Source organism: Drosophila novamexicana, unplaced genomic scaffold, assembly GCF_003285875.2.
Source record: "Drosophila novamexicana strain 15010-1031.04,08,12 unplaced genomic scaffold, DnovRS2.1 tig00004549-arrow-arrow-pilon, whole genome shotgun sequence".
Classification (NCBI taxonomy): Eukaryota; Metazoa; Arthropoda; class Insecta; order Diptera; family Drosophilidae; genus Drosophila; species Drosophila novamexicana.
The window spans coordinates 27,015-49,625 of record NW_020825047.1 but is presented as its reverse complement, the minus strand read 5'-3'; the positions used below and the strand labels follow the sequence as shown (position 1 = coordinate 49,625).

The following is a 22,611-nucleotide window of genomic DNA, read 5'->3' as shown; positions in this document are numbered from 1 at the left end:
TGGATAGGGGGTGTGGGTGTGGGTAGGGGGCAGTGTTTGTTTCACTCAATAAAGCATCTTTGACGTATGTTTTCGTGCCGCTACCCCCCCCTTCCAGCATAAACCCGTTAGCTCGATAAAAATATGAAGGAAGAGCAAAGCCTGCCAGTGGCCGGAAGCTTTATGGCCGGCTCTCAAGTCCTGCGTCCGCTGTGTCCTGTGTCCCATGTCCCATGTCCTCTCCGACGCGGGCGACTGTCTTTTACACTGTTTATTGATGTCCTTTGCTGTTGCTGTTGTTGCTGTTGTTGCTGCTGCTGCTGTTGTAGACATTGCTGACGTCTTTGCTGCCTTTTTATAGAATTTTCTTGGTTTTCAACAACAGTCGAGCAGTCGAGTGGGCGGCTAAATTGGGCGTTCGTTTGGTTTTGTTGGTGCAGCTGCTGCTTTTCTTAGTTTTCCAACATTGGTCCCGTGGTTAGCAGCATGTAAAATGGTTTTATGCTAAAATTTTACCAGAGCGTTTTTCGGCTGCTTTTTGGGCGAAAACTTTTGCGAGGCGTCTTTCGACGCACAGCTAAAAACGAACGTTGACTAAAATTAAGTAACTTGTGTATTTCAAGATCGAATAGAGCTTGATGAACAGAATAAGACCATTAGACCTGTAACTATCCTCAGATATTGAGCGGCAATCAAAAGACTGATTACATGAGAACCATAACCAAATATGAACGCGTTTTTATTGATGGAAAATAAAATTATTAAACTGATTATTCTGTTCCTTCCGACCTTACAATTCAATTAAATCTGAATATTTTAAACATTAAAGCATTAAATATTGAATTAAAACAAATTGTTTTTCTCTGTGGAAAAAACAATTTTGTTTAATTTAATATTGACTACATAACATTTTTATATTATTTAAAGAAACAAATTCCCTCATACGTTTATTTCTTTAGGATAAAATTCCTTATAAAAATTAAATATTACAATTTTTTTTCTTTTATTTTGAAAAGTAAAAATTGACTTCTGCAAATTATAATTTAATAATAATTTGGAATATTATTTCTCCTATTGGAAAATTGAAGATTGAGTTCTAAACATCTTTTACCTTAGGCTAAAATGTCTTCTTTTGTCTTTTAGACATTAAATACTAAATATTTTTTTTGTTGTGTTGTTGGTTTTCACTTGGAAATTTTATTTGTATAATTTCTATTTTCTGTCAATTCATGGGAAAACAAAATCTAACGAAAAGTGATAATATTCGTTGCTTATTTAACATAATAGAGATATATTTTTATTCAACTACAGGAGGGATGCTATTCTTAACACCTGGTTCAAAGGTTTCAGCTGGAAGATGTTCTGAAATTCAAATATGACAAGTTAAAAAATCAAAATACCTCTTAAATTTGGTAAAGTCTTAATATGTATTGCCATTTCGAATCGAATCAATGTAATACATTTTTTATACCCTGAACCCATTAAAAATGGGTATAAGGGTATATTGTATTTGTGCGAAAGCCAAATGTATGTAACAGGCAGAAGGAAGTATCTCCGACCCCATAAAGTATATATATTCTTGATCAGCATCAATAGCCGAGTCTATCTAGCCATGTCCGTCTGTCTGTCCGTCCGTCCGTCCGTATGTATGAGTCAAAGGATTTCAGAACCTATAAGAGCTAGAGACTTGAAATTTTAGATGTAGATGCTTCTAGTTCCCGCGCAGATCGAGTTTGTTTCCGATAATCGATAACTTACTCCGTTTCCAAGCAATCGATAAAAATCGATATCGATATCCTGTTTTTTGGGCAATTTTGGTAAATAATAAGAGCTAAAGTTACCAAACTTGACATATAGCTTCTAAAATAGACTATATATATTCATTTGATGTTGGAAGAAGAGGGTTCAGGGTATCCCCTAGTCGGGAGCTCCCGACTAGAACCTCTTACTTGTTATATTTACAGCTCCAGGAGGGAGGCTATTTTTAAGCACCTGGGTCTAAGGGCTTGAGCTGGAAGATGTTCTGAAGTTCAAATCTGTTTCTTAATTAATATGACAAGTTAAAATATCTGAATACCCTTTACATTTGGTAAAATCTTAATATCCATTGCAATTTCGAATCGAATTAATGCAATGCGAACTTAGAAATACTTCTTTAGATTTCTCTTAACTTTTAGTCTATGCACTTAAAAATAATTAAACTTACTTTTAAATTAAAAATTCGTATTATAAAGTAAATTTGGCCAAGCCGAGGGACCACTGTACTTCCACTGCATTCAGCCGTAACTTTCACATCCGCTCGGACAGGACACACTCGGGCACATTTCCTGGAGCCCGCAACAACCAACTGCTATTATGCCATACGATAAAAAGCAAACTAGAGGGAAGAAATAAAAAGAAACTAATAAAATATAAGAAAATAGGAAGCCAAAACGAGCGCATAAAAATTGCATTAAAATTGCCGTGCGGATATCCGCAATGGACTCCATTTTCGAGGTTTGTTGGGTTTTTCCTCTTCTTCTTATTTTTTGTTTTTTTTTCTATTTGTTGTAACGGAAATGCAAAAGTAGCCGGAAGTGCAAGTCGTGCAAGAAACTTAACTTACCTGGTCCACCGCAGTTGAGGCCCAAAATTAAATGTTTCCGCCAAAAAAAAAAAGGAGAAAAAGAATTTATCAGAAAATACCAACAATTTTCTTGTCATTTGCCGTGTGGCATTTTGACAGTTTATTGCATACTTTTTGGCACATGGCAGCAGACCAGCCCCTCCGCCCGCTCCGCCCTAATGTGCCCTAGCTCCAGCGCCAGGCCGTGTCCAATTTGGCACATCATTTAGTCAGTGGAGCTCTTGTTGATTACCGTGCTTTGAATCCCCTCGCTGACTTTCTGGCCACTTGTCACCTCCGCTGACATTGACAGCCATTAATCAATCAAGTGGTATTGTCGAGTGTCCAGTGTTGTGAAGGCTGCGAGTGAAACGGGCAGGCATTTAGCAACACACACACACACGCACACAGCGCGACAATTAGCGACAAGTTGTTGTTATTTTTATTGTTGTTGGCCTTGAAGTGTTTCGCTTCTAATGAGATGAACGCCAGAAGTTTTCTGATGACAGTCTTTTTTTTGCGGATGCCCAGTGTTGGTTTATGCTTGCAGTGGCGTCTAGTTAATAACAGAAAAGGGATTCTCTTTAATATAATTCTTGGCAAACAACAATGACAAGAACGCACGACTATGCTCAACTCATGGAAGATCAATACGATTATATATGTACGTACGTACTGGACTGCAGGCTGCGACAGCTTCCACAGAGCGAGCATTGTGGATGGTATGTCGGAGAGCGTGCCTACGTCATTTATCGTTGTCAACGATTCGTTGATGCTTTCGATCCCGTTATCCTAGCACAGCAGAGTGGGTGATGTGAGCGTACAAGTGTGTGGACTCCATGTTGTTTTTGTGTTAGTGCAAGTGCACTGGCCTCACACAGCCGCGCTCTGAATGCGACGATTTTTAGTTTGTGCGCGGTCGTTCTCCAGATCGGTCTGTTGTTAGTGCTTCACTAGTGCAAAATCGTATTATGTGAAGTGTAATTAAATAACGGGTGCTTTATGCATTTTATACGTGTCGCGTGTGTTAAAATAATTGCAAAGATCAGTCTACTAAATGCTTTTTTGGAGTTACATGTATTCAAATAAAGGTAAAATATGCGAATATCATTTGTTTTTGACGTTGAGCTTTTGCACAGGCTAGAAAATTGCTAGAATTTGCCGTCGGAGCGCGAGAGAGTAAAATCAAGAGAGCTCAAAAAAGAGCTTATCTTGAATAACTGTTTCGAATTAGTTTTTTTTTGCGGACAAGAAATAGAAACAGTTTAAATTGTTTGGCAACCAGAAAGATTACAATGTTTTAAGCAATGCATTCTATTTGATTCTCTTTAATAGTAAAAATTGGTGCTCATCGTTTTTTTTTAATTAAACATTTTTATTAATTGAACTTTCGCATTTACAATTCTTACGTAAACTGAACGAAAAACAGAGCTAATTTCATTGATTAGCTGGGCGAATCTTAAAATTACAAATTTTGTTAAAATTTGTTTTTGTTAGCTTGCATGACTCACGTGTTTCACATTTTCGCTTGCCACAAAATATCCCAACTCACTTTGTAAAACCTCAAGAGGAGCTGTGCAGGTGAAGTAGATGGAAGCCCACACCCCATTTCAGCCCCCGTTAAGCCACACGCCGCCACTGAACCAAAACCGCGCCACGCCCCCTGCGCCGCTTTGGCTTCATCAACGTCGCTTCATTAGCTGCGCTCGCTGCGAAAGGCCAATGCCAAAAGGTGTAAAACAAAAAGAGCAAAAAGAACAGCACAAAAGAGAAGAGATGCGAAAAAAGCTGCTGCTCATAGACAAAGTGCAAAACAAAACAAAAAACAACAACAACAAAAGCAGACGCTCGACCAAGTAATACAAAAGAAAAAAGTTGCAAAAAGTAGTAATAACAGCCACAACAACAACAACAGCAGCGGTTACTGTTACAGCAACAACAACATGAATGGGGAACAGAGCCAAGCTGCTGCTGCTGCTGCTGCCTGTGGCTGATTGATCTCGTGGGAAATTTTGCACAGTTGCAGCCAACAGCCAACAGCAACAACAACTGAAATAAAACCTCAACTTTTTTTTGTGCCTTCATCTCTCTCTTTCTGTCTCTCTCTCTCTCTCCCAGCCTGCTCTATGCTTATTTCTTACGCTTCAGCTCGAAAATTAACTTAATGTCACTTACACTTTAGTGCTTTGGGTTAATTTGGTTAGATTATTGTTAATATCCTTTGGGGTGCTCTCTGTGCGCTGGCAGCCTCTCTATTAGTGTGCGTGCGTGCGTGTCTGCATGTGCGTGTGCGTGTGTCAACTCTGGCTGCGTGCGCTCTTTCTGGCCTCTGGGCACATTAATCGGCTGCGACTCTTGTAAACTTTTCGGCATAAAAATGATGCATTGCTTTTCTTATGACTTGGAAATTGTTTTTGTGTCGCCTCAGAGACATGTCACACACATATATCCAGCTCAATATTTCTCGCTATATATTTCTTTAAATAGAAAAAAGCAGAAATAATTATAAATGCTCTAAACATGAGTAAAAGCTTCGTAGGGAGAAGTCCTAGTTAAGTCGAAAAATCTTTGAATTAAGAAAGCTATAAATAGTGTCCTCTCCTTTCTCTAATGTTTAAAAATCGAAATAGAGAGCTCGCATTGCCTTAATTGAAAAGAGAAAAAAACCTAGAAATATTTGGAGTGGACCTAATGCTTAACTTTTTTTAGGAAATGTTATTGTCACTGTGTTGCAGTTTCTTTACCTTCTTTAAAATGCAAAATCAGCAGGCTACAAATTTCTTTTGAGCTCTCGTCAGAGCACAAAACATTCCTTCCAGTTTGCTTAGGTTTCTTTAAACTAACAAATCTTAAGACAAAGCCATATCTGAAATCCCTATGAAACGCTGCAGTTGAATGTGACAGGCATGAGGTGAAAAAAAGCCAAAAATAAAATTGCCGTCCATCATAATTGGCCATTAGTCAAAATGGCTAAGAAGTCGGCTAGCAAAGCTAGCTGAATACAAATACTAATGGCAAGGCAAGGGCCATAGATCAAGGACGCGTAGACTTTTTATGTGTTTACATAATGCAGACATTGTTACACCCTACCCTTAACCACCCCCCAACCCCGCCTCCGCGCCCTTAACGCTTTGGCCAACTGACTTTGCAGCTAATGCAGATGGCAGGCGAAGCGAAGCGTAAAATGCTTTGTAAATTATTATAGAGCAGCAAGTACCTAAGCCAGGTGAGCTAATGGAGGTATGCGTATATAGAGGGGTGCGGGTAGACGGCACATACAAATATTTTTGCAGATAAACAAGCTGCCAGCATGGGATGTGCGTATGTGTGTGCAATAAATTTCAATTGACTTATAGAAAATAAGGCGCGTGGGAGAAGTTTGCCATTTTGCGTCTAACCTGCTCCCCCTCGAGTTAACTGAGCCCATTTAAAGCGTAAAAAAAACTTGAAAATGCACACACGTGTGTTAAACTAATTTCAGAGTATGCCCCTCCCTCATTAAACCTTCAATTTCCACCAACAACACAGGCAATTCAAAATGCATATTTCATTTTGAGGTTTCGGCGCCGCGTCGACAATAAAAACAACATTTTTATGACAGTCGTCAGGTTTAAGCACAGGCAAATCTATGTAGACACACCCAGGCACACCCACTTATAAATTATGCTTTAATTTGTATGCAAGCGGTGGAGGTGGAAAATGGCCAAACATATAGCGCCTCTTTCTGCGCTTCTTATAATTATATTAAGCATATTAAAACTGATTTCTAACTAAAGACGTGTTTGACAGAGTGTGTGTGTGTTTAAATAGGGGTTTGTGGAGAATAACTCTCCACTAATTTGATTTGTTGTTGTTTTAGGTGTTTAGCTACTTATAACTAAGAGCCTTGACTCATTATATTTAAAAGCATAATTTGAAATTAATGGCAACTAATGAAAGCAACAATTACATGAGAAAATTTGGCTGTGTAAAGTACGTGTTAATGGGGTAAAGGTGCGTGGTTATATTTGATTACGTAAATTCCAGCAGCTTAGATAAGTTGTTAAAAGCTGGTACGCGTACTTTTTCTTTATTCTATTTGCTTACATATTTATATATATTTAAACTTACAACACACATCAGTTAATCCTAGTAAAGGCAGTCTATAAACAGTAATATTAAAATAAAAGCAAATATAAATAGGCAATATTTTATAGCTTAATTCCACATTGGGTTAGGCTTTTGATATAATAACATAAAATAAAATTTTCTAAATATGCGAAACCAATAGAAAACTAAACGTTAAACTTTTAAAATAATTACCCATAGGGCCTCAACTAAAGGTCCTAATAATTTCCCAGTATTTCGTTTTGGGACAACTCCTGCATTTGACTGGTCGAAATGTTAACAGTATACACAATAGTATTCTTAATTATTATTGAATGTATTAATAAAAAACGTATTATAACTGTTCTTTTTGATATTTTGATTTTCACATAATTTATCTGAATTTTTTTGTTTTTTTTTTATTACATTTTTAAAGTACTTTTCTTTATCGTACTCAATTGTAAAAATGTTACAAAATGAGTGTAAAGCCCGAGAATTTCGGGTGAGAGCTTGTTAATACAATCACATATCAAATTATTTTCAAGATTTTTTTAAAAAATTATCATAAAAAATGTAAATACCGTTACAATATTGATAATACAAGAATTGCAATGTAACTGTTAACATTAGAAAATGTTAATGTTAAAATATCCTTTATCTTAACAGCTGTTCCTCTCTCTCTCTCATTTACAGGGCGAAAAGAAATGCCCAGCACTTACGCTCAGCTGACAGCAGACTTTCGTCAAGTTGACTCGCCCGCCCAAAAAACGACGGCAACACGAAGCTGAGCCGAGCGGCCGAGAGAGTTCCGTCACGAACGAGCAAGACGAGTAAAAATTACTTACTGGAGCGATGCTAGCGACGATGACGAGAAAAATCAGCAGTTGAGCAGTTCCATTGATAACGCGCTACGAAGTGGATCTCTGCCCCAAGCGGGCAAAAGCAGCGCACACGAAGCCGTCGCCGTGGCAAACCAACAAAAACAACAACAACAAAATAACACGCAAAACAACAAGAATAACTGTGCGAAACTAACGGCAACTGAATACTCTGAACGTAAGGCACAGGCGGCTGCTGTTGCTGCTGCTGCTGCCTCTTCTTCTTCTTGAGTTGCATTTTTTATAAATTTCGGCGGCTGCTCGTTCGACGTTTCGTTAAGCGTCGCCCGTCGTCAGTCATTTTGTAACCTTCTGTTTGTCATTACGCGGCGCGTGTGTTTAATTATTGTCGTGTGTGTGTGTGTGTGTGTGTGTGGCTTAAGGCAGCCACAAGGAATGTGCAAGAAGAACGGTAAATTAAATGAATGCCAGCAGCAGCGCGGCAAATGCAACTCTGCAGCAAAGTCATTCACAATATTTGACTGCTTGAAAACAATTCGTTCGTTTGTCAAATGTGAGAATTCGATTTTAATTGCTGCAACTATTTGAGCTTAAGCTAACAGGCAGGTAAGTTATATAAATATATTTATTTACATCTATTTTAAAATAATATTTGCATTATTGGGCCGCTCTTGAATTTGTAAGTTTAGGTAATTGCTAATTTTAAACATCTGCTTTAACTTAATTACGCCCATGCCTAATTAATTCTTTCATTAAAAACTCTTCGCTTTTTAATTTATTTCAAGTATATTTCCTGACTTTCGCATCCTTTACACATATTTTATAATTAGCGAACTATTTTGTTGTCTTTGTTAAGCGAAATTCCTGGAAATGGCTTTCAAGGATTTCGGCTTTAGGTTTCTTTTTCCTCTTGGCAAATAAAATCCCTGCAATTGAAACTTCCCGAGAAAGACTACTTATTTAATTAAATTCTCTTCTTGAAGCTGTCTGCCTAAGGGCGTAAATGAAAATCATTCTATTTGAAAATAAATTGATGTAATGTCTAAGAAACAGCTAAAAAAAAGCAGGTGTTCGGAACTCAGCGTTATAAATTTCAACATTTTTAAGACCACCTTCCAATTACTTAAAAATGCTTGTACAATATTTTTAATGAGTTTTCCCATTCAATGTTCAGTGTGGTTGGCAAACATACTAATGTTGGATAAGGCTAACTCCACTTGGCCTAAAATGTTTAGAAATTGTTTTCAAAATGATAACAAGCACCTAGTTCTTGATCTTAGGCCAGGTGCAAATTATTCGCCCATTGGCCAATTATCAATTGGCGTCATGTGAAATTCCTTGTGCTCTAACTTTTTTGTTGGCTCAGCAATCGTCACAATTTCGAGGCAGGAGCTGTATTTCAATTAAAGTTCTATTAAAATTTCATTAAACAGCAACGCCCACAAAATGGCCACTAATTAGTTTGGCCACACCCAGACCCGAAACGCGACCCATAACAATAAAACTGACCTTCGACCGGGACGCGAGGCCAGCCCAGAATTAAACGAACAATTTTTGAGGCATTTTTCCTATATAGGCCACAAAAGCAGCAGACGGCCTAATTAAACTGGAGGCCAAGGAAGTGTACTGGTTTTTTGTTTTTCATTTCTTTTGATATACCCTGTAACTATACAAAAGCGGCATATTAATGTTGACAACGAGCATAACTAAATGTAAGCCATTTATAGAGACTTTTATATCTAGAATGTGTTAATTCTGTGCAGTTTGCCTACATATTTGGTAAAGTCGATTTACAAATGATTTTTTAGACCTCTCCATTTTTTATGCACACGAATTTATGTCCAAGACATCTCGAAGTTCAGTGAAGAGTGTCTCCCAAGTCGACTACAAAGGCCTTACATCATTTTTTAGTACGCCCAATGCTCAGAAAAAAAGAAAGAAAAAATTGCTGTTATTTTCATTAAATGTGTCGACATTTTCGTTTAGCCTTTTCTTGGTGTAAGGAGGGGCGCTACAAGGCGGGGCGGGGCGGGGCTGTGGGCCAGCGTTAGCATCCCTGATGCTCACCCACAGTTGACCTCTGGCGCGCTTTTCATACGTACATATATATATATTTAAATATCTTTTTATTTTTATTTTTTATGGTGCTAATTTACGTATTGCCTACTTTTGGTTTGGGTCTGCTCCGTGGCCCTCATAATTTACATGGGGGCCAAATGTTTTATTTGTTGTGAGAATCGGCGAACTTTCTGCTGTCTGGCAAGCCTGTGATTTGCAGCTGTGTGTGTGTGTGTGTGAGTGTGTGCTGTCGTCCAGTTGGCGTCGCATAAATTTGTATATACGAGTATTTACAGCAGGCGCCCGCTCTCCCGCTCTCCCGCTTTCCCTTTCTCTATGGCTGCTCTCTCTCTCTCTTTCTCTCTCCATAGTTGACAGCGACTTAATGAGCTGCGGAAGTTAATGTGCAGCTTTGTTGCTGCTGTTCGCTTTGCTGGCAAATTTATTTGCATATTTGGGTTAATACGGTTTCTATTTAATGCCGCTGTACAACACTAGACAAAACACACCCTCTCTCTCTCTCCGTATGACTGGCATATTTATGTCCTTAATGGATTTAAAGATCTTTTAAAGGTAATTTTTGAGCATTAAGGCCAGTTTTAAAGCTGCCACAATCCTTAAATAATATTGATTTGTTTGATTTTTGAGAATATAAACTAGATGCAGAATGTGGCTCGTATGGCACCAACTGACTTCAATGATAATTGATAATGCGTAAAGAACTGATTTATTAATGTATTAATATAACTAAGGGGTCTGAGCAATAAATAGGGTTCGAAAAAGAGCGAAAATTCGGAAATGTGCTTGTGCTTATGGCAATAAATTGAATATGCAGAAGAAATGATAAAATAACGACATTTTAGCATGTATACAATTTTGGCTTTTGCTCAGATTAGAGCTGAGCTATTTATTTTCAATATATATTAATTGTTCAATTTTATTTTAGATTTTCAAAATATTAAATTTAGTGTTGTCAAGATCAGCATATGCTAAATAGATGCTACGTATTCAGCTCTCAATTGAACAGTGCGCATTATTTGCGTCTAATAGAATAAAGCAAAAATCCTGAAAATTGTCCTCTTAGCATTTTCCAGTTGCCTTGCTAAACACACTTCTTGCAGTTAAACCAAAATGTGCTTTTTGTAGAACAGTTCATGTTTGTGTTGTCTATTGAGAAGTAGAAGAAACAATTCGAGGAATCTCTACAATATTCCTTAAATGTATATTCAGTTTCAATCCTCGCCAAAATGGGCCTAAAAATGCGATTTTCTGAATTTAGTATTTATAAGGTTTATTTCTTCTATAAGAGACGCTCTTATAGGTTACTTTAGATAAGTTTTACTCACATATCTATGCATTTAATTTTGTGGAACATCCCAGTACATCAATTCTCGCAGAGTTCTCGATCGATGTATTTCTAAACAAATATATATTAGAATATAATTGTATATTTAAAATAACTTACTTTTTGATTGTCAATATGAAAACGGTTTTCACTTTTTACTTAACTAACTAGTTAACTTCCGATTTTTTTTTTTATACATTTGTCCATGTTTTACAATTGTTTTGTTCAGTTTTTTAGCTTTCACATTTCTTTTTAGCTCCTGCAAGAGCTATGCACAAATGCAAACTGAATACTTTCAGCACGATCCATGTACATGTTGTGCGTTTCGATTGCAAAGCCTGCTAGATTATTTACTATAGACACACTTCAAGCATAAAAGAGCAGACTGGCTCAGAGATAACTTCTCTTCGAATTTCGACAAGTAGCCTACTCAGAGCTCAACTTGACTGTGAATCACTGCAAATAACGAACCCAGAAATGGGAGACGCGAAAATATAGCTTTCCAATTGGTGAAGTTGAAATTCCCTTGAGTACGGTGAAGGCAATGTGATTAGAAACTCTATTGTTGATAACCATAAACATTGAGAATATTCATAATGATTCATGAGTAAGAAAAATATTAAAAACAGAGACTGTCTTTAAAAGTATGCAATCTCTTAACGTTACGGTTGGCCCCTATTAGATATATAAAGTAATCTCTTGGCAATGCATTTTATGTCTCATGGCAAGCTAAAAATACCCTCAGCTAGTGTATAAATGGGGAATAAAAATCAAAGAAGTGCTGTTGACTTTTGTGTGCCCACAATGGATAACCAAACGTGCTTCTTCGGCAATGTCCTGGCATATGTGCAAATACACACACACACACACACACACACACGTATACGCGCACACGCACACATGTATCGCAATCACACAATCAATAGCGAAAAATTCTTTGTGTAAACACGTTTCTCTCGTCCATTTCACTGTGCAAGAAAAAACCAGTAGAAGAAAATGAAAGAAAACTACGACATGAGCGAAATCTGTAAGTGAGCAAATTTTTGTGCAAGACTCTTTAATCAAAGAAGCATTTCGACTTGACTTTTCTTTTTGCAGATTCTGCTGAGAACATATTTTGGGCTACTAAAAGCAGTAACTGTTTTCTAGTCTCTGTGTGTGTGTGTGTGTGTGTGTGTTGCCTATTTGTATGCTCAAGTTCATTAGCGTCAGTCGGTAAATATTTACCAGAGTTGCCAATTTCGTAGCTCTTTTATACTTGCTTCTACTTGACTTTGGCTGCAAGCAACAAACATCATTAAATTTAATTTGTTGCCAATATTGATTGAGCTCATTTATGCGTGTGTGCGGGTGGGTGTGTGGGTGTGTGTGTGTGGGAACGGGCAGATTGTCTAAGTCAAAAGTTGCCCTAGGTTTCGATTTCAAATATATAAACAAATAAAGCTTCAAGCGAAATGAGTTGCTTAAATAAGCGAGTCAACTAAATAATAAGGCTTAGGTTTCGAATCACAGGCTTGTTGAGTGCTGCTTATAGAGTTATGTAAAGTATTCTTATATAAAATCGAAATTGAGTCCAACATGAGTTTTAATCTACATATTTGATAGAACGGGGTTGATATTTGGTATTTGAAGCTGAAAAAATTAACAAAACGGTGTTGTACAACACTTTTTTGTTGCAGTTTTATCTTGGCTCTGGATTTGCTATCATCCGTGTATCACGCTCTTATTATTTACACTGTATTATTATTTCTCTTATTATTTACACTTACATTGATTTGTTGAAAATTCCGATAAATATTTCATGCTTAACTTTGGATATTCGTTCAGAATTCGCTACCAACAAATTTGCTATAAAAGAGTAAAACGCGTCCTTCAGTAAAGATTTACATTATACGTGTTTATTTTTGCATTTAGCAAGTTTTTTAAACTATCTAATGGATAATTCAGCTTAAGGCAGATGACAATACTTTTTATACATAAACTTTTTTATATGTAAACTCTTATCGATAGTCGATAGTGCCCGTTTATTTTGCAAAAAAAAAAAAAAAATAGTAAACTGTGTGAGCTTGGAAATCATTCGCATGGTTGAAAGTAACCCTCATGTCTCGTATCACGCTGGCAATTACAGTTGGCCACTTGGTGTATGGCCTCCAAAGAAGCTTTAACATTATCGAGGAATTCACCAAAGTCTGGACCTAATAAGCGGTCCGTTACTGTTACCTTGCATGCGTTGCACATAGGCCAAGAACTCATGCTCAACACAAGATCCTTACAAAAACGTCTTTTATTATCGCAAAGAGGATGCGACTTCCTGCGTATACCTGGATGATAAATGGCAACAGAAAAAAACATAAAATTCATTATATGGCAACAGTCTAGTAGAGATATTCCCATTTCAAATTTTACTCACTTTCCTCTTTGTCCCTTAGCTTTTTCTTTTTATTCTCGTTCATGCGATCCGATGGCAAAATAATCTTCGCGATATCGTTTTCAAGTTGATCATACTCCTTGTGTTGCTTTTCCGGTGGCGGTACATAGCAGTCGCCAATGCGATTGAAGCCTGCATATGGTACCCAAGTCAGAAATGCGGAATCTGCAAACTTGCGACGGTGCATTTCTAAGATAGCCCTGCTAGACAAAAACTTGGTGTCCACAAATCGATTGTAAAATCGATAGGACATACATGCCATCAGGTCCTCTATTCTTTGCAAGTCTCTGGGAGAGTTGAAAAAGGAAGAATAAAGAAAAGATAAGTAAAATGATGAACGATTATCGTCAGCATATAATCGATAGATTGTTAGTGATAAGCAACAATCGATTAAACTTTGTCGATAATAGTAGCTATTCGCTAGATAGAATCGGGAGAGTTGAAAAAGGAAGAATAAAGAAAAGAGAAGTAAAATGATGAACGATTATCGTCAGCAGAAAATCGATAGATTGTCATTGATAAGCGACAATCGATCCAACTTTATCGATAATAGTAGCTATTCGCTAGATAGAATTGTAGCAACTGATAGATAAATGTCGGCAGGGAAATATCGACAAGACACTTACGGATTTCTATAGCTCATATATCCTTGCAAAAACGAATAAAGAGATAAGTAAAATTATGACCGACTATCGTCAGCATATAATCGATAGATTGTCATTGATTGGCGATAATCGATTAAAATGTATCGATAATAGTAGTTATTCGCTAGTAGAAGCAACTGTAGCAACTGATAGAAAAATGTCGACAAGACACTTACGGATTTCCATTAAAGCTCATAGATCCTGGTAAATGTTGGGTGCGCATCATGGTGTGCAGCTTGTACGCATACCCGGTCAATAGATCCTCCATGCAATGAAGCCGCATTTCTTCCAAAAAGACCACATTATTGATATACTTGCGTTCCCACCAGCCCCGAAATAATGCCTGTATCTTCCGCGAGGCATTGTTGAACATGATTAGTATGCTTTTCTGAACGTGCTCCTGGAGGGTGCTGATCAGACACCGCTTGCCAATAAAGAGACGCCACGCTCTCTGCAGAACAGTTGCCGCATGCTGCCTATTCTTCATTGATTGACGCACGCGCCAGCCCCGAAAATGACTTTGAATTGTGCGTGCCGCCTTGAAGTGTTTGTAATCGAGCAACTGTAGTTGGGGGCTACGCACCAGACATGAGAATATATGACAGACTATATAAAATTTCAATTGACGCTGAACTTGCCCGAAATGCTTTTGCTTGAAGTCAATGAACAGGTCGTCGCTTTCATCGTTTTCCTCATCGATGTCCAGGGAAACCAAATGGAAAGAGCTGGGCGAATTTGTTTTTAAATGCATTCTGCACATACAAATATGTATATTTTGTGTAGTCTTGTTATGTTCAACTGTGTTGCCTTTCTGCTTGGCAATACAATGAGATATTTCTGAACATATATCCAGAGACTGGAAAGTCTTGGGTAAACTGTCGCAAAGCAGATTTTGTGTGCAGAGTTGGTTCAAATGGGCTATAAAAAAATTATATATATATATCTGAGCCCAACTGCAGCTATCTGTGGCTTCAGCCATTACGGATATATGAGCAAAAATAGTGAAGCTTGTTATTAAAAGATTTTGGTAACTTTAGCTACAGGGGAAGAGTAGAAAATGTTCTAAATATCGGACCAATGCTTCGGGACATTTTATATATATATATATATATATATAAGTATATCTATATGCCAGATTGATGAAAAGATGCATACAATGTTGCCCAATGTTAATTAGTATTGCAGCTTAATTACACGTTCGACTAATTGCCAGTTCTTGAATGGCACTCAGGTGCGCCCGATCTAAGCCGATGCCTTTTCTCCTCTAGAGAAAAACGTTTGTATTCCGAGTAAATGACATCGAATAGCGACAAAGATTTTATTCGTATTGCAGTTTTATTAAATCTCTTGTTCTAGAGTACACAAATACAGATGTTCCTAGCCAGTCTCCCTTCCCCATGCAGCAGTGCATTAGTGTGCGGATACCCTCCCAAGGCCAACCATTTGTTTTGTATATTTATTGCCAAAGAGAATTACTGTATTGATAAACCAGAATTTACAACAACTCCACCATCCGAACAGATAAACAACAAATTTCTCCCAGATAGTCGTACGAAACTATTCCAGTGCAATTTTCGAAAGAAGCCACTGAGCGTGAACAAGTGAATCAGATGACAGTGTACCATATCGTGAAGCCCAGGATTGAAGATATGAGAGAAGACCCCCCAGGCGTTCGTAGGCAAGAACAAGCTCGCATGGCTCACTGTATAAATAAGATCATGGATCATGGATCACTGAAGATAAGCAACCAACTCGCAGTCATCCTAATTAGAATCCAGGTCTATAATAGATTATATATATTTCGTTACATATAATATATACATATATCTTTGTCACTGCAAATAGAAATTATTTAGCCGAGAGCTTCTTTGAGAGGAGTCTCTACTTACAGTCCGAGTTATATCCAGTTATGTTTAGGTAAAGCCAGGTATATCCATGCCGATATCAATATCAACAGTATCTCCAAATTAAATTGGAGAATATTTTATATATTTTTTAGTTTCGTTTAATAGTTTTTTTTGTGGTTTTTAGTTCCTGTTATTTATTGGTTTTTATTTTTAGAAATTTGTTTTTTTTTTTGGTTTTAATTTTATTAAATTTTTTTCGCTTTGAAACTTTTCTACAAAATTATAAAAAGTTACACTGTTTGCTTAAAATAAGGACCTCTTTGTGTCGACGAGTAATGTTTATTTTTTTTTTTTTTGTTTCAGTTTTCGGTTTTTAGTTTTTTTGATGTTGTTTGTAAGAATCTAAAGAGTGTACTGAGCAAAATACGAAGCTCTGTGTTGAGATATCAAATAAAAAAATGATTTGAGTCGAATGCGAAGCCTACTCTGATTGCATATTATGATATGATTTATAATATAACAATAATTAATTTAGGTTAATTAAATATAATGCGGATGTTTGAAAAAGATGAAAGCCTTTGTATTCATTTCTGCACAAGTATGTATCTGTATATCTATTTACATATATATGTATATAGCACACCCAAAACATGGCAGCGACATTTGGGAAGTTGTCTTTGGGGCAGTGTAAATTGAATTGCGTGCTGGCTGGAAACTCTTGTTGAATATCGCAGTCAGCTCCTGGGAAAGGACACAGGAACTCTGGCAGATGGGAGCTTGAGAAACGCAAGTTTAATTCATTTTTAATGCAGGCGCCCGGCATGCTTCTTCGTCTTGAAGATGTGCTTGAGGACTCGACGAAGTAGCGCTTGCTGCATTGCCATGCAGCTGACCAGGTTACTGAGCTGAGTCGGAGAGGCGGGCAGAGTTGGGCGTGGAGGGTTGAGCCAAAGAAAATACTCAGCATACCAAAAAGGCGGAAATCAAAAGTTAAAATAAACTACGTTGTCGTTGGCGGCGGCATCGGCATTGGCATCGGCGTCGGTCGCTGGTCGCTGGTGTCTGGTTGTCCTTTGTGGCGCTGCCTGCTGGCTGCTTATAAAGTTGCCGGATATCCGGTTGTTGTCTTCGCTCATTTTTCGCCATCTTTGCCGTGGCGTCCGCGTCCGCGCCCGCGCCCGCATCCGCGTTCGCGTCCTTATGCACGCGCCACACTCCAATACTCCACGTCCTGAAGCACTCGCTCGACAAGGGCTTTGTCCATTGTTGTCGTCGCAGTTTTGTTTAATGTTTCATTTATTTATATTTTCGTAAGGACTGCAGCAGGACACTCGTTGTCCTGGCGCCCACTTGCCAGCCCCGCACACTGGTTGTGTTTTTACTATTTGACGCTTGTTTACTCATTTCCGGTTGCAGCTCGCACTGCAATAACAATTCTCCTTTCCCCAAGCCCGGCGCTATTCTCTCAACCCCAAGCCCTCTGTTGCGTAATGTCCTCGACCGAGCTGTCTACTACTTAATACTGAATTATTTTAAAGGTTGCTGCAAATTCCACAAGCAAATAAAACTGTTTAGTTTTAAATATCTGCGAAAGTTGGCTAAAATCGAATTGTCAAATTTTCATGGAGAATATTTAAGCAATAATATGAATGTGGAAATGAATAAATAACAATGAAAATCGGTTTGTAGTAACAAAAAAACAATTGTTATTCGGTTACATTTAATAGAAAATTATATACATTTTACATATGTATAATAAATATGTAAATAGAAAAAATATAAATAGATATTATTTGCAAATAGTCCAAAAAGTATCTTCTTAAAGCAATCCATTTTTGAAAAAGATATGTTTCTGTTTCGATTCAGTTTCACCTACTTTCTGTATAACTTTCCAATATTTCCACGATTTGGCTCATAGGCAAGAAGACAACTAAAATTCCATTTTCGAGCCGCACAGATTGACATTCGTTTATTACCATTTTTCTTAATACAACTCTAAAAGTCAAAGCTCATGCATTAATAAATACATTTTAAAATTTCCTTTACCAAATTAAAGTTTCTGGAATGCTACAAACAACTGTTGATTAACAAATTTTCAGCATTTCTTGCGAAATATATTTGAAATTCAACTGGAATTGGAACTGCAACTGCAATTCGACTATCTCAATTACAAGGCCAAAGTTTTTGGGCAAAGTTTTTCGATTTGCCATAGCGCCAATTGCTTTTAATTTGCCTCGAGGCGAGGCACAAGCAATCAATCAATATTCATTAAAATGCTATTTAATTTGAATGCAAACCCAAACTACGCTCGCCTAACCCCCCACCCACACACACTTGCACAACGCGCCCCAAACAAAACTTGGCGACGTTGCAGAACTTTGAAAAGTCGCCGACAAAGCTGGCGTTGAGGATGTGACAGGACTCGGCGACACTTGAGGATCAGGCCAAAAGTGCCGAAGCAAAACTAACGAGCACCTGCGACAGTTTCAACTGACTGCACAACAACTAAAGCAACTACAAACAACAACAATAACTAGTTGACTTGGCAACTATAAAGTTGTCAAGGTGTTGCCAGGCTGTCTGCCAGAAAAAAAAAAGAACTGCACACAGCGTTTCTCAGACATCGCACTAATTGTGAGAGGGTTTGAATTGATTCGCAGCAATCGTTGCATACTCTTAAGCGTCTGGATATGTGTGTAACCCACATTCCACGCCGCCAGATTTCAATTTCAGACGAATTTCCTTCGTTAACCCAATTTCACTTCACTTTTACGCAACCTCAGAAACAAGAGCAAAGGCAGCTGCTATTCAGAGTGGAATACACATTCTATGCAGTTAAACCAATGCAGTACCCATTGAAATGTATTTCAGACTTCTAGTCGGATCATACAAATGTGGGGGCCTACAAATTTACATTACATAGACATATGTATATGTACTATTTTAGATATCAAGCTTTCGATTGGCATTTTTCTACAGAAATAAGTAAACACAAATGTGAAATTTCCATATGTTTTATTCAATTTTTGCTTTCCCCATTCACTTAATTCCTACCAATATGAATTAAGACGAGTCGATTAATAAAATGAAATTTTAGAATTTCGTCAGTGTATTTCAGGTTTATCCTTATTTAGACGTGGTTGATATCTATCGGCTTTTTATACCCTGAACCCATTAAAAATGGGTATAAGGGTATATTGTATTTGTGCGAAAGCCAAATGTATGTAACAGGCAGAAGGAAGCATCTCCGACCCCAAAAAGTATATATATTCTTGATCAGCATAAATAGCCGAGTCGATCTAGCCATGTCCGTCTGTCTGTCCGTCTGTCCGTATGTATGAACGCAAGGATCTCAGAACCTATAAGAGCTTGATACTTGAAATGTAGGTGCTCCTACTTCCCGCGCAGATCGAGTTTGTTTCCGATAATCGATTACTTACTCCGTTTCCAAGCAATCGATAAAAATCGATATCGATATCCTGTTTTTTTTGGGCAATTTTGGTAAATAAGAGCTAGAGTCACCAAACTTGACATATAGCTTCTAAAATAGAATATATATATGCATTTGATGTTGGAAGAAGAGGGTTCGAGTATCCCCTAGTCGGGAGTTCCCGACTAGAACCTCTTGTTATATAGTTAAGTTCTTCTAAAATAGTACATTTACTTTTCGTTGTCCAAGACAGGATCTATTGCAAATTTTCATAAGGCTTCTGAACTGGTCAAAAATAATCTGTTTTGGAAATCAAACCTGTGGGAACTAGCTACCATCATCTTTCTACAGAAATGAACCTATTAACGTAATTTAACGCAATATTGTTGCATATCTAAATTGGATGAATTTAAAAGTAAAATTATACAAAACACTTCTGCTTCTCGGAGACCCGATAATCTTGTGCATGCTCAATTTCCACTTATTTCCTTCAAATCATTTGGTTTAGTATATTGATTCATATTCATATAACATCTCATTCGATATCAAGGGTCCGATTTTATTTTTTCCTATTTATATTCATATCTATTTAGTTCTTTTTTATTTAAATTTATATAATTTTTATCTACTATAAAAAAGAACCGATATACATTTTTGTAAGCCAATTTAGTGCATTTGCAACTATCTACAGATATTTATCAATTGAGAATTTAAATATTTAATTGATTATTTATTATTTTTATTTAAAGTCCTATTCATATTTCTTTGCTGCATATCGATATACCGATATAAATTTATTTAACCCAATTTAGTGCATTTGCCATTCCTATCTCCGATCTTGAGCGATAGATATATTTTCTTCAACTCGATTGTGTGCGATTTACTGGTATTCTCCTTGGTGTATTTGATGTATTTACGTGATGTGTTCGAATGTTTTATTTTCTTCCTCCCCCAACAATCCGTAGATAATGTTGCAGATAGATGCCGTTTTACCGCTGACGTCTACATTTTCGATTATGAGAATACTTAATGAAATATTTAGCTCAGTTTTCGCTTACATTCACAATTTTCGGCTGTTTGAGTAGTTTTTTTTTTTTGATTTTGCTTGTTTTTAAAAAAGTAAAAAAGAAAACTTTGCACTTAACCATTAAATTATGAAAAGAATTTTTGGTGTGAATTCTAACCAAATTATTGCCATGAAATTTTATTGAAATTTTTTAGAATTTTGGAATTTTGTTCAGTACCGATTCGGTCCAGCTGCACAGCTCAACTGGGAATAGGTTGAGAAGTTCTTACTGAGATGTGGCCGAAAATTACAAAATTAAAGCAGAGCCTACTTTTTATACCCTGAACCCATTAAAAATGGATATAAGGGTATATTGTACTTTTGCAAAATCCAAATGTATGTACCATGTATATATTCTTGATCAGCATCAATAGCCGAGTCGATCTAGCCATGTCCGTCTGTCCGCCCGTCCGTCTGTCCGTATGTATGAACGCAAGGATGTCAGAACCTATAAGAGCTACAGACTGAAATTTTAGATGTAGATGCTCCTAGTTCCCGCGCAAATCGAGTTTGTTTCCGATAATCGATAACTTACCCCGTCTCCAAGCAATCGATAAAAATCGATATCGATATCCTGTTTTTTGGGCAATTTTGGTAAATTATAAGAGCTAGAGTCACCAAACTTGACATATAGCTTCTAAAATAGAATATATATATGCATTTGATGTGGGAAGTAGAGGATTCAGGGTATCCCCCAGTCGGGAGCTCCCGACTAGAACGTCTTTTCATATAAGTAACATAATTAACCACAATCTGCTGTAATAAATATTCTCTTAATTTCGATTTAACTAAATATTGTATGATCGCTTATTTCTTGGCAAATTTCACGTACGTTATGCTGCTTTCTCGGATAACGCTCTCAATTAAAAATAAAGCAGACTTTTCTCTAGTCCCCAAATTATGATCTCTCGTACTCTGCTTATAAATAAGCTGCTTAGCCACTCACAGAGTATTCCACGAGCTGGAAACATAAGAAAAAAATGCGAAACTAAATTTAAGAATTTTCAGCTTTATTTTATTTACATTTTTTTCTTTTGTTTTTTAAGACTTGCAGTAATTGCTTTTAATATTTATTTTTTTTTTGTTATTTTTTTTTGGCTGGCAGCCAGACTTATTTAAATTTTATGCTCCATGCAGACACCTTAAATGTAAAGCTCTAAATAGGGGCCACAGGGCGAGGGGCCGCATGTGAAAAAACAAAATATTTTAAAGACCACAAAAAGCATGTCCTTGTGTGGCAGGCTAAAGCCACTTAATGCACGGCTAAAGCAGTTGATGTGGCTGGCAATGTAAGTGTGTGGCATGGCTCATAAATACACACTCACACATACACACACACACCCACACAACAAGCACACACACGCACATACGCTCACACACTGTCATCCAGTAGGGACACATGTTTTGGATTTACTGAGCCTGCTTGCAGGCATCTTTTCTGTTATCCTGCGCCCTGTGTGCTGTCGCTGTGCTTGTAGTCCTGTTAATAATGCTTTTGATGTGTGCTAAAGACAGCTACAAACTATACCATATACTTTGCACTAGAGCTCCTAAATATATTATGGCTGGCTCTGGAGGGCGATTCTGGCTGCTGCACTCGACTGCTGCTGCTCAAACCCGGCGAAGCCTTGGCTTGCCCCGAACCCAAAAGAGTGCCCTGCTGCAAATGCAAATGACTAGTTGCTGCACATATTTGACACAAGCAAATTGCGCAGAAAATGGAGTGGAAAATCAACAATTTCGAAAAATCATTTTTTGGCTATTGCATAATAGTTTGGTTTGCCTATTGAAATTCTATTAAAGCTTTCGGCATAATGCGAATCCACTACAATTTTGTGAAAGGTTGCAATTAAATATATTACGACCAAATAGGATTTAGGGTAACTATTAAAGTATTGAATTATTGCTGCTTAATTTATGCTGCATCAGTTAATTTATTTATAAATTTATTTATGATAAATGGGCTTATGCACTTTTGCCTTTTGGTCCTCCCTGCTGGAATTTATTATATAACAAAATGCATTTTTCTTTTAATTTTCTATTTATCTGTACTCTGTCTGCGTATAGTCTATAAGTTGTTATCATATAATTATAACTTGTTTCCTGGGAAGCAAATCTTCAACCTTGTCAAGTAAATCAATTTCTTAAGGAATTTACTTCGTTTTCTTCTATTCCCAATTCCCCAAATACAGTTCTATTTTTATCAACGCATAAAACGAAAACACAGCCCTCGCCTTGACATATATATATTTTTTATAGACTTTTGACTAGTCGCAGTCGCAAT

The 22,611-nt window shown here is 37.2% G+C and overlaps 1 protein-coding gene and 3 long non-coding RNA genes across 5 annotated transcripts in view; 2 read left to right on the top strand and 2 right to left on the bottom strand.

The window, feature by feature from the left end:
• The first annotated feature begins 1,159 nt into the window (after positions 1-1,159).
• Positions 1,160-2,157, top strand: LOC115769248. The gene is made up of 3 exons (XR_004018726.1): positions 1,160-1,233; positions 1,291-1,391; positions 1,944-2,157. It is a non-coding gene; the product is annotated as an uncharacterized LOC115769248 (long non-coding RNA).
• A 1,105-nt stretch (positions 2,158-3,262) lies between these two features.
• The window catches only part of LOC115769249, a 44,455-nt gene continuing 25,106 nt past the window's right edge, over positions 3,263-22,611 (top strand). Inside the window, exons 1-2 of the long non-coding RNA XR_004018727.1 lie at positions 3,263-3,675; positions 7,364-8,115. This is a non-coding gene — a long non-coding RNA (uncharacterized LOC115769249). The remainder of the gene's footprint in view (positions 3,676-7,363; positions 8,116-22,611) is intronic.
• On the bottom strand, positions 10,478-11,188 carry LOC115769247. 2 transcript variants are annotated; one of them, XR_004018725.1, is made up of 3 exons: positions 11,033-11,188; positions 10,914-10,984; positions 10,478-10,836 (listed from the first exon to the last, which is right to left on the bottom strand). It is a non-coding gene; the product is annotated as an uncharacterized LOC115769247 (long non-coding RNA). The 2 variants fall into 2 exon arrangements; XR_004018724.1 differs by having other exon boundaries at positions 10,482-10,820; positions 11,033-11,183.
• LOC115769246 lies at positions 12,823-14,803 on the bottom strand. The gene is made up of 4 exons (XM_030713961.1): positions 14,623-14,803; positions 14,161-14,559; positions 13,323-13,627; positions 12,823-13,233 (listed from the first exon to the last, which is right to left on the bottom strand). The coding sequence occupies exons 1-4, from the start codon at positions 14,742-14,744 to the stop codon at positions 12,986-12,988; spliced, it is 1,074 nt and encodes a 357-aa protein (XP_030569821.1). The 5' UTR covers positions 14,745-14,803; the 3' UTR covers positions 12,823-12,985.

Coding starts and splice junctions, on each gene's coding strand:
- LOC115769246 (XM_030713961.1), bottom strand. CDS start 14,744: ATGTGCAGAATGCATTTAAAAACAAATTCGCCCAGCTCTTTCCATTTG. Junction 14,560..14,622: donor TTCAAGCAAAAGCATTTCGG/GCAAGTTCAGCG, acceptor TCTGGTGCGTAG/CCCCCAACTACAGTTGCTCG. Junction 13,234..13,322: donor GCTAAGGGACAAAGAGGAAA/GTGAGTAAAATT, acceptor TTTATCATCCAG/GTATACGCAGGAAGTCGCAT.